The sequence below is a fragment of the Canis aureus genome, chromosome 3 (assembly GCF_053574225.1).
Source record: "Canis aureus isolate CA01 chromosome 3, VMU_Caureus_v.1.0, whole genome shotgun sequence".
NCBI lineage: Eukaryota > Metazoa > Chordata > Mammalia > Carnivora > Canidae > Canis > Canis aureus.
This window is the reverse complement of record NC_135613.1, coordinates 74,525,912-74,539,745: the sequence shown is the minus strand read 5'-3', so window position 1 is coordinate 74,539,745 and position 13,834 is coordinate 74,525,912. Positions and strand designations below refer to the sequence as shown.

The 13,834-nt window shown below is 56.3% G+C and overlaps 1 protein-coding gene and 1 pseudogene across 4 annotated transcripts; one reads left to right on the top strand and one right to left on the bottom strand.

Annotated features, from left to right (window-relative positions):
* Window positions 1-37: 37 nt before the first annotated feature.
* Window positions 38-12,667, bottom strand: NLRX1 (NLR family member X1). 4 transcript variants are annotated; one of them, XM_077893826.1, is made up of 10 exons: window positions 12,435-12,667; window positions 10,113-10,268; window positions 9,353-9,422; window positions 8,816-8,904; window positions 7,620-8,239; window positions 6,424-7,245; window positions 2,611-3,206; window positions 2,296-2,382; window positions 1,336-1,587; window positions 38-916 (listed from the first exon to the last, which is right to left on the bottom strand). In XM_077893826.1, the coding sequence occupies exons 2-10, from the start codon at window positions 10,180-10,182 to the stop codon at window positions 595-597; spliced, it is 2,928 nt and encodes a 975-aa protein (XP_077749952.1). In that variant the 5' UTR covers window positions 10,183-10,268; window positions 12,435-12,667; the 3' UTR covers window positions 38-594. The 4 variants fall into 4 exon arrangements, with proteins under 4 accessions (XP_077749952.1, XP_077749954.1, XP_077749951.1 ...); XM_077893828.1 differs by lacking the exon at window positions 12,435-12,667 and adding an exon at window positions 11,875-12,094 and having other exon boundaries at window positions 7,620-8,236; XM_077893825.1 differs by lacking the exon at window positions 12,435-12,667 and adding an exon at window positions 11,875-12,093.
* Window positions 9,735-9,834, top strand: LOC144311666 (U6 spliceosomal RNA; annotated as a pseudogene).
* Window positions 12,668-13,834: the final 1,167 nt, after the last annotated feature.

Genomic DNA, 13,834 nt, shown 5'->3' with positions numbered 1-13,834 from the left:
CCCTTTCTTGAAAGCATCAACAAGGAGGAGGCCACAGTAGGTGGAAGACACAGCTTTTTAATGGAAGCAAGTCAGTGGGCATGTCCCTAGAAGCCACCAAGTACGGTATCTGTACCCGATACAGGTACGATGTTGAGGAAGGGAACATGAAGGGGAGGAGAAGGCACCAACAAGAGAAGGAGGTGGCCGCAGGCATCCTCAGCGTCCTCTGATAAGCAGCAAGGCAGAAGGGACAGGCCTTCTGGTGCACCTGGATGGCCGCGCCTTTGGCCAGGTCACTTAAGAAGTGCGCCCCCTGGTGGCACAATCAGAAGCTCCTCGGGAGGACAGAGGAAAGGCTGGTGGCGCTGCAGGGCAACTGGCTGCCACAGCATGAGTCTCAGTCCTCCTGGCCCCAATGGAGAGGAGCCCTGTTCCTGGACTTGAGAGCAATGGATGGACATGCCCCAGGAAAGCAGCTGGCACAGTTGTGCCTATCCCTTTACCACCAGCCCCAGAAAGATCTTCCTGGAAGCAGTAGTGCAAACCAGGAGGCCACAGAGGGAAGGCTCTTCGGCCCAGGGGTCACGCAGCTAGGTGCCCAGTGCCACTATATCAGCTCCCAGCACCTCCCAGCTGCTCCAGGAGGGCCCTGACCTCACCCTCCACACGTAGCAGCTGGGCCTTGCGCCAGGGGTTAAGAGTGGCCCCTCGGCTGTCTTCCAGGTCACGAAGCAGTAGTTCAAGGTGGCGCCGGACACGGCCCCGATCCCAGCTGTTGAGGTTTCGCTGGACTTCACTAAGGATCACCGACCAGTACTCAGACACTGCCGTCCCCTCCGTCAGCGACACTACCACCCGAGCACGGCCTTTAGCAGCATCCCCCAAGTCCCGCAGAGTCTGGCGGCCCTCTGAGCTCAGCTCATTGAAGTAGAGGCTAGGAGAGAGAAGAGAAGATGGCACTCGGAGGAGCTCTGAGACAGAGGCAGAAGGGAATTCTCATAACTCATTCCCTGGCTGCAGAACGTGATGGAACAAGTGCCCACAACGCACCAGTGATGGGAGGGTGGCAGACAACAGGAGGCAGGGGCGACACCTGAATTCAGCGGGACCAGGGGCAGTAAAGACGGGGCCACTGGGGCCTAAGAAAAATGATAGCAGGGAATCGGGGCAGGGTAAGGGCCAGTCACAGAGAAGTGATGTGGTTCAGAAGCCGGCCCAGGAAGGGTAGTGAGAAGGCAGGGACAGAGGATGGGCCCTTCGGCAGGAAAAACACAGTGGACACAGGGAGGGAGAACCCAGGGCTGGAAACAGCTTCTGGCCAAGGTGGGGCGATGGGCCGGCAACGAGACTTACTGCAGCAGCTCCAAGGAAGGGTGGTCCCGGGCAGCCGTGGCCAGGGCCAGGGCCGCTGCGTCGCCAGCACCGTTGTAGGCCACGTTCAGCTCCTGCAGCTGTTGATTCCGGTCCAGCTGGGCAGCCAGGAGCTTCAGGCCCTCATCCCCGAGGCCCGTGTGCAGCAGGGACAGGTGGGTCAGCGAACTGTTTCCTGCCAGTCCCTCCACCAGCAGGGCCGCGCCAGCCACTGTCAGTGGGTTGTTGGACAGCCTACAGCCACAAGCAGCCAGAGGTTATGAGGGCCTGTGGCAGGTGCCAGGTGTCGGGACTTGGACGGAAGGGACACCCAGCCCAGGGTAGAGGTGAGCCCGGACACAAAGAAAAGAAACAGAGGGTGTGGGATGCTGCAGGGGAGGAGGAGCAGGGTGGGAGCCGATGGCCCCTCCTTCCTCCCATCTCCTGCCCTGACTCCCCTCTTCATCGTTACTTCTTCTCCTCTTCCTCCCTTTCTCACCTCACACCCCAGATGCCCCTGGCCCTCCTCCTCATTCACCTCCCGTTACCCCAACCAGAACTCTGCTTCTGGGTTCCTAGTAAATCAGGCAGCACTTTGGCAGTATCTACTGAGTGCCCAGCATTAGGGTCATCCTTGCGAGGTGACAGGGAAAATCCTGGGAGGGTGTCAGTGGCACCACTACCAGGCAACCAGCCTGGGTATTATTCCCCACCCCTCCCAACCCACACTGCTTTTAGCCACTTAGAGGCTTTCTTAGCACCTATTCTTGGTAGCATCATTCCTCTACCCTGCTGCCTGTCTGGACATGGGGGGGCAGGCCAGGGTCTAGGCTCCCACCCCCTTGATCACAGCGTGGGTGGCCCAGCACCAGGAGCACTGTGAGGCAGGAAGCTCACCTTTGACCTCAGCCTGCCACCAGCATGGCCAGATCCTCCCTCCAGCCCCCCTCCTGAAACACTCACCGCAGGGTGGTAATTTGGCACTGATCATGCAGCAGCAGGTCCCGGAGGACCCCGCAGGCTTCAGGGCCCAGGCTGTTGAGTTGCAGGCTGGAACAGGAGGTGGCCAGAGGGGAGGTAAGAAGCAAGGGAGGAGTTCTGCATGGAGCCTGCCTTCCCACCGTGCCCTCCCTCCTGTTGCCCATCACCCTCACACACACCCAACTTATCCATCCCACCCCCGGTCCTTCCTCCCAACCTTGGCATCCCTAGCATCTTCTTTCCCCATCTCTTCACCCCCAACCCTCTCCTGTCTTCATGCCCAGGCTTGAACCTCACCCTAGCTTCCGGGCGCGCAGTAAGACAGGCATGAGTGTGCGCAGCCCAGCAGGGTCCAGCTGACAGGAGGCCAAGTTCACCTCATCCAGGGCGTGCCTGCCGCTGCCCAGTACAGCTGCCACCACCGTGCACTTGAGGGGCGTCATCCGCACACCCGCCAGGTTGAGCTGGCGCAGGGAGCTGAGCACCTCAGCGGAGAAGCGCTGATTCTGGAACTCGTAGTGGAAGAAGAGATGGTCAAGGAGCTCTGATGGGGGCAGCACCTGCCGGCCCAGCTTGCCCAACTTCTTCTTGATGGCCTGGGCATTCTCCACGGCATCCAGGGTCTTGATGGGGCAGCCGAGCTGAGCCAGCACGGCCCGGTTGTGCGCAGAGAGAAGCCCTCCCATGAACATGGGGAAGAGCTCGAAGACCTCATCGTCGGGAGGCTCATCTGGGTGCCGCCGGGGGCCCTCCACGCCCAGGATACTGGCACCCATCTGGTCCAGGACATCGTCGTTGTAGTAATCCTCCTCTCGGAACATCTCCAGCACCATGGCCTGGGCCACCGCCTCGCGGCTCTTTCCCACCACGCGCCCAAATACGCGCGGCACCACCTGGGAAAGCATGGGGGTGGGGGCAGGTGCTGCAGCCCCTTGGCCTCCTGTGTCCCACTCAGCCTTCAAAGCTCAGCAAGAGGTGTGCTCTCCCGCCCGCTCAGGCCTCACCATCTCTTTTAAACGTGCAGCACCATTTCTCTGATCATACTACTGCCCCCCACCCCCCCGCAGCACCTGCCATGGCTCCCCACTGCCCATGTGGAATAGAAAATCTGTCATGATTTGGCCCCAATTTGACCTTTCCAGAGACACCTCTGGACACGAGTCATACACTTGGGACCTTAAGAAATTCTTTTTCCCAAACAACCCATATATTTGCAAGCCCAGTGGTGGGAAGGAATTAGCATCTGTTTTGCATTTTGCTGGGTGCCAGGCTACCAAGACATCCATATCCTCCACAGGATTGTGGTCATCCCAGCAACAATGACGGACATCACTCCTGTTCCTTGCAGACCCTGCAGGATCTGGCGCCGGCCAGCCACACTGCGTCCAGCCACAAACCTCTCACACTCACACACTCTGCTTCTATCCCTTTGGCTTTTCTCAGTCTTGTGATTTTTTTTTTTTTTTTTTTTTTGACAGGATCACAGTTCTCTTCCTTCAAAGCTGACTCTCTTCCTGGGGTGCTGCGCCCTCCCCTCCCAGTTCTTCTCCTGGCTAATCCTCCAGGGATCCGATTAAATGCCCTTCCTGCAGAGAGGTTTTCCTTATCCTTCCCCCTAAACCAGGGCCCCCACTTACACATGTTCACAGCACCTAGAACTTTGCTTCCCAAGCACTCACTGCAATTTTAAATTACATGGTTATGGTGACACGTTTGTGTTTCTACCGGAGGACAAGGAAGGGCAGAAACCCGGGGTGTTGTTCATTGTTTCTTCCTCAGAATCTAACACATTGCCTGGCATACAGCAGGTGCTCAAATATTTGTTGGAGAAATTAATGTTTAGGAGGCTTAGGACATTGTCTCCCAGCCTTGCACTGGGGCCGAAAGGGAAGACGGGGCCCAGACCTCAGGCAAGGAACCATGAGGCTGTTTTGTGGGCTGATTTTATTTTTTTCACTTTTTTTTTTTTTAAGATTTTGTTTATGTATTTGGCAGAGAGAGAGCACATGAGCGCATAAGCAAGCAGGTAGAGGGACAAGCAAAGAGAGAGGGAGAAGCAGACTCCCTGCTGAGCAGGGAGCCTGATGTGGGGCTCCATCCCGGGATCCCGGGATCATGACCTAAGCTGAAGGCAGACACTTAACCGACTGAGCCACCCAGGTGCCCCTCATTTTTTTTTACTTTTTACAGGTGAGGTTCCTTCTGTGGAGGCTCTAGTGCTCCTCCCAAAACAGTCACCTGGTGATAAGATGAGGAAATGTCACCCCATGAAGCTGAGTCAATAGGCTGAAGAAACAGGTGAGACTAGTCCTCTGCCAGGCAACCCTCCTTCCCAGAGGGCTCACAGTTGTGGGACTAACAATAGGGAGCACTGAGGGGCTCTTTGAACCCTGTCAGGAGACCACAGCCTCTCACTATAATCCAGAGCAGGCAAGCCCATCCTCAAAGGGTGGGCTGGCCGCAGCAATGCCATTACCCCCCTTTCTGAGGCAATGATGGGAGAAGGGGTGGGCTGCCTGTTTTTTTTTTTTTATGTTTAACAAACACTTAAATAGAACTTCCTATGTGCCTAAGAATGAATACATTTAGTCCTCATATTAGGCCAATGATATAGATTCTATTATCTCCATTTAACAGATAAGGACTTGGAGGTACAGAGAGGTTAAGTAACTTGTCCAAGATTACACAGCTAGTAAGTGGCAGAGCCTCGATTTGAACCCACAGAGCTGGATTACTGAATCCCTGTTCCTAACCCCTATGCTCTGCTGCCTATAAAAAGGAAAACTTAAAAAAAAAAAAAAAAAAAGGAAAACTTGTTGGGAGCCTGGGTAGCTCAGTGGTTAAGCATGTGCCTTTGGCTCAGGGTGTGATCTCAGAGTCTGGGATCAAGTCCCGCACCTGGCTTCCTGCATGGAGCCTGTTTCTCTCTGTGTCTCTCATAAATAAATAAATAAAATCTAAAAAGAGAAAAACTTGTTAAAGTTTTGCCAGCACTGACCGGGACTCTGACTCCTCAGGACAGGCTATTGAAACATTCCTAGAGAGGACCAGGGTTACCCAGCAAGGCACAGGAGCTTAACAGAAATGTCCATAATATATCAGTAAAGTTTGGCAGAGAGAGCACAGGCTTTGGAATAACAAAACCTGGACTTAGATCCCAGCTAATCCACTATCTGAGTGACCTTGGACAAATTACTTGGCCCCTGTGAGCCTCAGCTTCTTTATCTAAAAAAGGAATCATAGGGGCACCTGGGTGGCTCAGTTGGTTAAGTGTCTGCTTCTAGCTCAGGTCATGATCTCAGGGTCCTGGAATTGAGCCCCACATCCGGCTCCCTGCTGAGCAGGGAGTCTGCTTCTCCCTCTCCCTCTGCCTTTCCCCCAGCTAGTGGACTTGCACGCGCCTCTCACTCTCTCAAATAAATAAAATAAAATAAATATTTTTTTAAAAATTAACAAGGAATCATAATAATATTTCCTTGACAAGGCACCTGATAGCCATCACCAGAGGGTGGATCCTTCCTCCCCTCAGAAACGTAGCATATCCGCCCTGCTCCTGACACAGTCCTCAGGCCTGTAATTGGGATTCTGGAACAGGCCTGCACTATCCTAAGTCAATTACCGATGCCATTTATCCTCCCGGCATAAATGAATAAAATGGCATCTGCTTTATAAACTTGTCTCTGGTGATTTAGTTAGGATGAGTCATCATTCCCAGAGTCTAACCACCTCTAGATACATTGGAGTTTCTGGGCCTGCAAAGCAGAGGACAGACCTTGGACGGTGGTGACTCCCACCTCCCACCAACAAAGACCAGGAGAAGAGACGCAAAAAGCAAATAGAAAACCATTGCTAAGGTCACGGGATTGTCATTAACATCCCTGTGGCCTCATATCGTCCTCCCAGCCTTTGAGCCATCCTCAGCCCATGCTTTCTCCCTCCCCCTCCCTTATGTTTGGGAGCCAGATTGCCCAAATCTGAAGCCAGAGTCAGGAACAGGACTCACAGCTATGCAGGAAGCAGCAGGTGCCTTCTGGGGGAGGAGCAAGAGGTGAAAGGGGCATATGGGGGATGGAGAGCCTGGGGCCCTGGGACCCTGGGGCCGTTCGTTACCTTGAGCAGGTTGAGGAGCAGAGGCAGAGCTCGCAGGGGCAGAAGCTTGGCCACGATGCCCAGGACCAGACTAACGTCCTCCCCGACACGGCCCACGAGCTCGGCCACTTCCTTGCCCACCTGCTGCAGGGTGGTCTTTCGCAAACCCAGCACGATGTAGAGGGCGGCCAGGTACTCCTGCATGGCCGGAACGATGAACACAAAAGTGCCCCGGTGCCCGGGTTCCACACAAGGGGCCAGGAAAAACGTCAGGGCGTCCCGGCGGAAGACATGTAGCAGCTGGAACTCTTCCTCCGTCTTGACGCCAGCTTCCAGGCAGCTGCGGACGTCCTCTTCGGAGAAGTAGGTCTTGCGGGAGGACACACCCTCGTAGGCCAACTTGCCCATGGTTCGGGCTGCATAGGCCATGAGGGACAGCTTGGATGGGTCAGTGCTGTCCAGCATCTCCCCGTTGAAGTTTAGACGCAGGAAGCTGGTGTAAATGCTCGTAAGGGTCTGGCCGGGTGGTGTGGGGGCATGCAGGAAGTGCAGGGTGGCGCAGACAAGCCAGCAGTAGGAGGGCAGGAAGCAGGCAGCGGCGATCTGGTGGTGCCCCTCCAGGTTCCGGGAGAGCATCTCCACCAGGTTGTCCCGCTGAGCCGGGGTGATCGAGATCCCCGCACCCCCAGCTCCGTACCCACAGTCTGGCTGGTTGAGGCGGAGCTGGAAGTAGAGCTTCTGCAGGTTGGTATCAGAGAAGCCACAGATCTCACCATAGCGGCCCACGTACTTGCTGGGGATTCGGCCGATGGCCGAGGGCCGGGTGGTCACCAGAATGCTGGCCTGGGGACAGCACGGTTGAGGGTTAAGAAGGACCTTCGTGTCCTCATTGCCTCAATCCCCAGAAAGCCCGTGAAGACCGAGTGTCCAAGGATGAGGATGAGGATGAGCAAGGTAATTATAACTGTTACTGAGCCTGCACTGTGACCAGGGCCCTGTGTGAGGTGCCTTCTAGGCAGGATCTCGTCTGATCAGGACAGCTCAGGGAGAGAAGGAAACAAAGCTTGGACAAGTTAGTGACTTGCGCAAAGACACGCAGCTGGGACACGGAGGGGCAGGTTTGAACTGATGGAGAAACATGTGGGGTCAGGACACAAGTCTTTTGGGGGGACGAGTTAGGGACAGCCGTGGTGGGGGCGGGGCAGGAGGCCACTCACCTCAGGCAGCATGTATTTGCGCAACAGGTTGACCATGATGGCAGCTGGCGCCTTTGGCTCCTTGGGGTCACTGCAAAGGCCGGTTCCCGCTAACCGGAAGTCGAGGTTGAGATGCTCCAGGCCGTGGAGCACAAAGAGCAGGCGGGACCCAGCAGCAGCCATCAGAGGAAGAATCTCCTTCAGGGGCGTGTAGCGCTGAGCCACGAGTTGGCACAAGGAGGCTGGGGCAGGGCCCAGGGAGGACAGGTCCTCACAGGAGAAGGGGATGAGCAGCTCGAAGGCCGGCAACCGTCCGTAGCACCAGTCCAGAACCATCTTGCGCACCAGCGTGCTCTTGCCCGTGCCCACCGTGCCATACAGCACCACAGTCTGCACCCGGCGCCCGCAGGCATCTGGGTCAAAGAGCTGAGACAGGGCCAGAGGGGGGAGTCCAGCCAGGGGGTGCTGATGCCCCAGGGTCAGCTGGGCCGATGGGCGAAGCAGCTCATCTGGGGTGCTCTCGCGGATCACAGGGTCCACGTGGACTGTGTCCAGTGCAAAGGTGGGGCCAAACTGGCGCTCTTCTCTGGGCAGCCGGGTGAACCACTCGGCCAGATTCTGGCGGTGGTGCTGGACAGCTTCTGGGTGGGAAAGCAAGGGGGATGGGTCAAGGAAAGGGGCTGGAAGATGCAGGAGCTTAGGGATGGCAAGGGTGGTGGTAGGGTCAGGCTGCAGAGCAAGACCCAGCACCAGGATATGGAGACCGAGGATGGTGCTATGTATCTAGGACTCTCTCAGACAATAGACTGTCCAGAACGTTTGGAACCTCCATGGCAGAAAGTGGTGAGCCATGAGACAAGTGATGCCAAACCTAGGTTGAACAGTTGCGTGGTTGTCTGCGGGCAATCTCCACGTGACCGTTAGACCAGTCTGTTGAAGGTAGGGATGATATGTGCCTCCCAGTGCTTAGTACATGGTAAGTGTGGTAGGTATGCCCTGCAAAGTGTTGCAGGGAGGGATACCTGGACAGGTGGACGATGGAACGTCCACACACAGGGAGGGGTGTGATGCAGGGGTAGGGTTTGCCCGCTGAAGGATGATGGCAGTGGATCCTCTATGCCTCCTTCTTCCTGCCTGCTTCTCCCTCCAGACCCAGCTCCCCACCTCCCAATCCCTGGCCACTGGGATCCCAGGCAGCCTCTCCCCTCAGGTTTTACCAGATGCAGAGAGGCCCTGGAACAACGATCCATGCCTTCTGGATGGAGGGCCACTCCCCGCTGAGCTTCCACGGTGACGTACAAAGGCCCTAAGAACAAGAAGAAGGGATGAGCTGGGGCTCGGCTACTAGGCCCAGCCTCTGTACAGGCTCAGAGTCCAGGCCTGCCTGAATTGCTGGACTTCTAGCTTCCTGAGATCTAGGCCTGACCCTGGACACCCAAGTCGAGAGCCTTGTCTAACTCTCACATCCTTCCCAGGAACAGAGGTCTTATCCCCAACCCTGCCCCTTATTCCAGCTCTGCTGACTGCCTGCCTAGAACTCCACCCACTTCCCACAGATCCTCCCTCCGGCTGCCCTCCGAGCTTGTACTACAGATAAGGGAAACCAATTTCCTCTTAGGCCTGGTAGCTGACTCGGTACCCTCACTCTGGGAAGGGGCAGGGACAGGGGGATCAAGCTATCTCCAAGTCCTGACCCTTCCTGGGCTACTCTGCTTTGCCCAGATGTGTTCTAGGGCACAACACGGAGGCCTCACCTAGGGAGCCCACGGGGAAGCCCCCCTTTTAGAGGCCAACTCCAGTGGATCAGGAAGGGGATTCGTTCATCTGCAGAGAGAAAGGGGAAGGCGGAAATAGCATCCAGAGCCCATCCACATTTCCCCACCAACACACAGACTTCACATCTACATCAAATCCTCCATTATTTGTCCTCGCAGCATCATGTACTGCCCCTTTGTGGCAGTTACTATACAATTTTATATCTCATTGTGTGATTATTTGATTAACATTCATTTCTGCCCCACCTCCCTCCATGAGAGCAGAGACCACATCTATTTTTGTTTATAATGACATACTTAGAACTTAGCACAAGGTCTGGCACACAGCACTCTCTTAATAAATATTTGTTGGATGCAGTGCTCGCTTTGGCAGCAGATATACTAAAATTGGAACGATACAGAGATTAGCATGGCCCCTGCACAAGGATGACACGCAAATTCGTGAAGCATTCCATATTTAAAAATATATATATTTGTTGGATGCAAAATGAAATCAGACAAGTGATCCTAGACTTCATGTAGCTACAGGGACCCTCAAAGATCATCTAGCTTGACTCCCTCACTTTAGGATGGGAAACAGGGAACCTCAGGGAAGTGAGATGAGTTGCCCAAGGCCAACAGTTTGTGAATCTCAGAGCTGGGGCTAACACACCTGGTGTCTGGATCCCTGCTCTCTTAGAGACACCATCTGGACTCTGAAGAGGAGAGGTAGAAACAGAAACCCCTGCTTCCTGCTCACCTGCTGACTGGAGTCCTCTTCCCAGACCAGGGCCCCAAGTGACCCTGGGCAAACGGCGGCCCCACCTCATGGTAGAGAAGAAGGTCAGAGCCCAGGGGCCTTAGTGCGCCACCTTCTATCCAGGGGACTTAGTGCGCCACCTTCTATCCTGTTCCCCTGCAAGAAGACTTGTATGAATGGACAAAACACACACACACATATACACACACACCCCTTCCCATCCCTACCTCCCTGTTCAGGCCACAGAAAGGCCTTCCTCCTTCCTCCTTGGGAAGTATCAGCCCTTCCTTAAATGTCAGCCATGGGAAAGCCCTGGCCTGGCTGGCCTTCGGATTGACTTCCTCTCCTATATCCCCCACTTGACAGATGCCATTTTATCTCCTACCACCTCTGCCTCTCCCCTGGGCCTTCATGAGGGCCTTTCTCCTGAGTCTCAGCCTGCTGCTTTATTTAGGTGTCCTTTTTTTTTTTCTTTTTTTTTTTCTTGGCTGCTAGCAAGCTCACATGAGTCCAGCGTTCATTTTCAATGGCTTTTCTGGACCTACATTTTCAGGTAACAATCATCTACTCTCCTCTGTGTTTTTTTTTCCCCTCTGCTATCAGGTCCTGTTAGCTGAGTTTTAATGATTTTATCATTTTATCTTCTCTGTGACTTTTATGTCAGCTGCCTTTGAGGCTGGCATAAATAATAAATGAACAAATGAATGAACTTCCTACTTGACATCTCCATCTGGCTATCCTGCCCCTTCTTCAAGCTTCACAAATACACTCCTCGCCCTCCTCCCCTTTTACTTTGCTGCATATCTACCCAATCACACATTTATACTAGGAACCTGACCTCTTGGTCTCCCCTCCTTCTTACGGTGGGTCTGGGTCGAATAGTCCTTCTCCCAGTGCTTTGCCAGTCTGGTCCTATTGCATGATCCCTATGCCCTTCCTGTGCTACCATAGACCCTCTGTGCACTTCTGGGGCCCCTCCCGCTCCTTCCTGGTCTCTGCCTTCAGCCTCGGCCCACCCCATTCCAATCTGTCTTCCCAGCTACAGATCACCTCCCTAAAATCCTACGTTACAGGTTGAGTCCAAACACTTAGCCCACCCACAATAGCTAGTTTTTGGAGTTTGCCCCCAACCCAGACAGCATCTGCCCGGCTCACCAAATTCATGCTCACACTTTTCCTAACTTTGTGCATACACTTTTTTGGGCTTGGCATGGCCTTGCTCCCTTGTTAGAATCTTACACGATCTTTTAAGGCCCTGATCAAAGGCCCCCTCTCCCAGGAAGTCTCTCCTGATGCCCCTTACACGGAGCAGTGTGCTGCTATCCGGGACCCCGCCTGTCCTTAAGGGGAGGTCACGCTCTGGGATAATCAGCTGCCTGAAGCCCAACCGCCAGCAGGGCCAACCAGTGCAGGGCTGGGGCTCGGAGCAGAGGTCCCGGGGCCGGGGAAGCGGGCAGAGAAGGCCCCGGGAAGCTAAGGAAGCTGGAGGAGCCCGGCTCAGTGGGATCAAACCGGCTGCAGGGCCGCCACCTCCACACGGGGCTCGCGGAGCTGGGGGGAGGGGGGGGTGGGCATTTCCAGAGATCACCCCACACCGCCCCGCTCCGCGGCCCGGGAGAAAAGGAGGGCGCCGCAGCAAGGGCGCGGGGGCTGCTCCCGCGGGCCGAGCTCCTCCCCCAAATGGGTCCCACGCAGCTCTCCCCGCTCCCGAAGGCTTCGGAGCCAGGAGGGGAGGCCGCGGCGAGCCCCCCGCCCAGCGCACCGCTCGCTCGTCCGGGTCCGGCGGGCGGACTCCCCCGCAGCACGCGCGCCGCGGCCCGGCCGGGGCGGGGCGGGGCGGGGGGCGACCGAGCCGGCTGGGCCTTCCCCGCGGCTGCCGGCGTCTCTCGCCTCCTCCCGGAGCCTCCCCGGCAGCCGGGCCCGACCGCGGGCGGCGGAGGAAGCGGACGGCGACCCGAGCCGGGAGCCGCGGCGAGCAGGCCCCGGGGCGGAGACTTCTGCGGCCGCGGGCCTCCGTCCGGGCGGGCCCCGCCGCTCCGACCGCCCCCTGCAGGCTCCCGGCGCCAGCGCCAGCGCCAGGGCCCGCCGCTCACCTCCCCGGCGGGCGGGGCTCGCCGCTCGCTCGGCCCATTGCGCGGATGGACGCCTCGTGGCCCGAGACGCCTGGCGCAGGCTGACCCAAGGGGGAGGCGGAAGGGCCCGAACGGGAAGCCCGGCCTGGGTCTTCCTGCCTCGCACCCCCGCCCGCCGCGGCCGCTGCGGAGGCACCTACCCGTCCCCAGGCCATTCTTCCCTCCGTGCCTCTCCACCCCCTCAGCCTACCTCCTGGCAGAGATCTGAGTCAAGGCCTTGTTGGGTCCCCCTCTGCAGCTGGCTCTCTTCGGACCCCAGGCCTCTGTGCGTGGCTTCTGGACACTTTGACCAAGGAAGGAGTAAGGATGAGGGATGGGAGAGAACTCCCACCCCAACCTGCTCTTCTCGTCCGGCACTCAGTCATGGCCCAGCCCTGGGGCTTCCTGGGCCCCAAAGTTCTCACCCTCATCCCCGGTGCTTCCACACAGAGCACACCCAGGGCCCACAGCCAGGGCACGCCCACATGCAAACAGAGGTGTGCAGTGTGCACTGAACAGAGGTGTGCAATGGGAAAGCCATAGAGCGGCACCTCAGGGCAGCGCTTGAAGAGGCCTCTGTGATCTCTACTGTCCATCCAGACTGAAGGCAGTGTTGAAGTTTTATTTACACGTGCAGACGTGTGTTCATTCACTGAACACATGGCCTTGGGTTTATACTGAGCAACCAGAACAAGGTATGCAGGAGCCAGAGCATAGCTGGTAGCCCAAATGCTGGTCCTTCAGAGGCTGACAGAAGCCTTTGGAAAGGCTGGGAGAGGAAGTTACTAACTGCCTCTGGCAGACGAAGTGGCATTTGAATTATTTTTCTTTAAAGATTTTATTTACTTATTCATGAGAGACACACAGAGAGAGAGGCCGAGACACAGGCAGAGGGAGAAGCAGGCTCCATGCAGGGAGCCTGATGTGGGACTCGATCTCAGGTCTCCAGGATCAGGCCCTGGGCTAAAGGTGGCACTAAACCGCTGAGCCACCCCGGGCTGCGCTGACATTTGAATTAGATCTTAAATTTTAAGTCCAAGAAGGGAAGGGTATTTCCAGAAAGCAGGGGAAAAGGAACGTTCTCATTTTAAGAAAAGCTTTGAAAGGGGAGTAGAATGGGATGAGGGGAGGGAAGGTAGAGCAACGCTATGAATGTGGTCTCGGGGGTGACGTTTCAGGCCTGGGGGTCTTCTGGCTTCACTCCACTTACCCAGCCACGCCAGGCCGACAGGCCCCTGGCTGCAGTTACTGGACACGGCTCAACACCAGCTGTTCCCCTCCCTGCTCCCAGTGGCTATGCCAGCCATGTAGGCTTTATGAACAACATATAATTTGACTGGCCTCTTGCAGACACAAGCACCATGAGTCACGCTGTGGGCATGTGCTCTGTCGTCTGATGTCAGGATGGGGCGCCAGGTCCTAGAGACCCATAGCATGGAGAACTACCTGAATCATCTCTGACCCCTAGCCTTTCACACAGGGCCTGACACAGAAGGTGGCTGCACCTGAAGGAAATGACCTCTGAGTCCAGGAAGGGCTGGCCCTTCGGGAGAGCGGGCCCATTTCAAAGCATGATTGGCCGGGCAGAGGGCCGAGGTCAGCCAGTGGGAC

Bases quoted from the DNA above. Each gene is read 5' to 3' on its own strand.
- NLRX1 (XM_077893826.1), bottom strand. From the start codon at position 10,182: ATGAGGTGGGGCCGCCGTTTGCCCAGGGTCACTTGGGGCCCTGGTCTG. The intron at 8,240-8,815 runs GTAAAACCTGAG...TTTCCCACCCAG, and splicing joins CCAGGGCCTCTCTGCATCTG to AAGCTGTCCAGCACCACCGC. The intron at 3,207-6,423 runs GTAACGAACGGC...ATGCTTTCCCAG, and splicing joins TGCTCCTCAACCTGCTCAAG to GTGGTGCCGCGCGTATTTGG.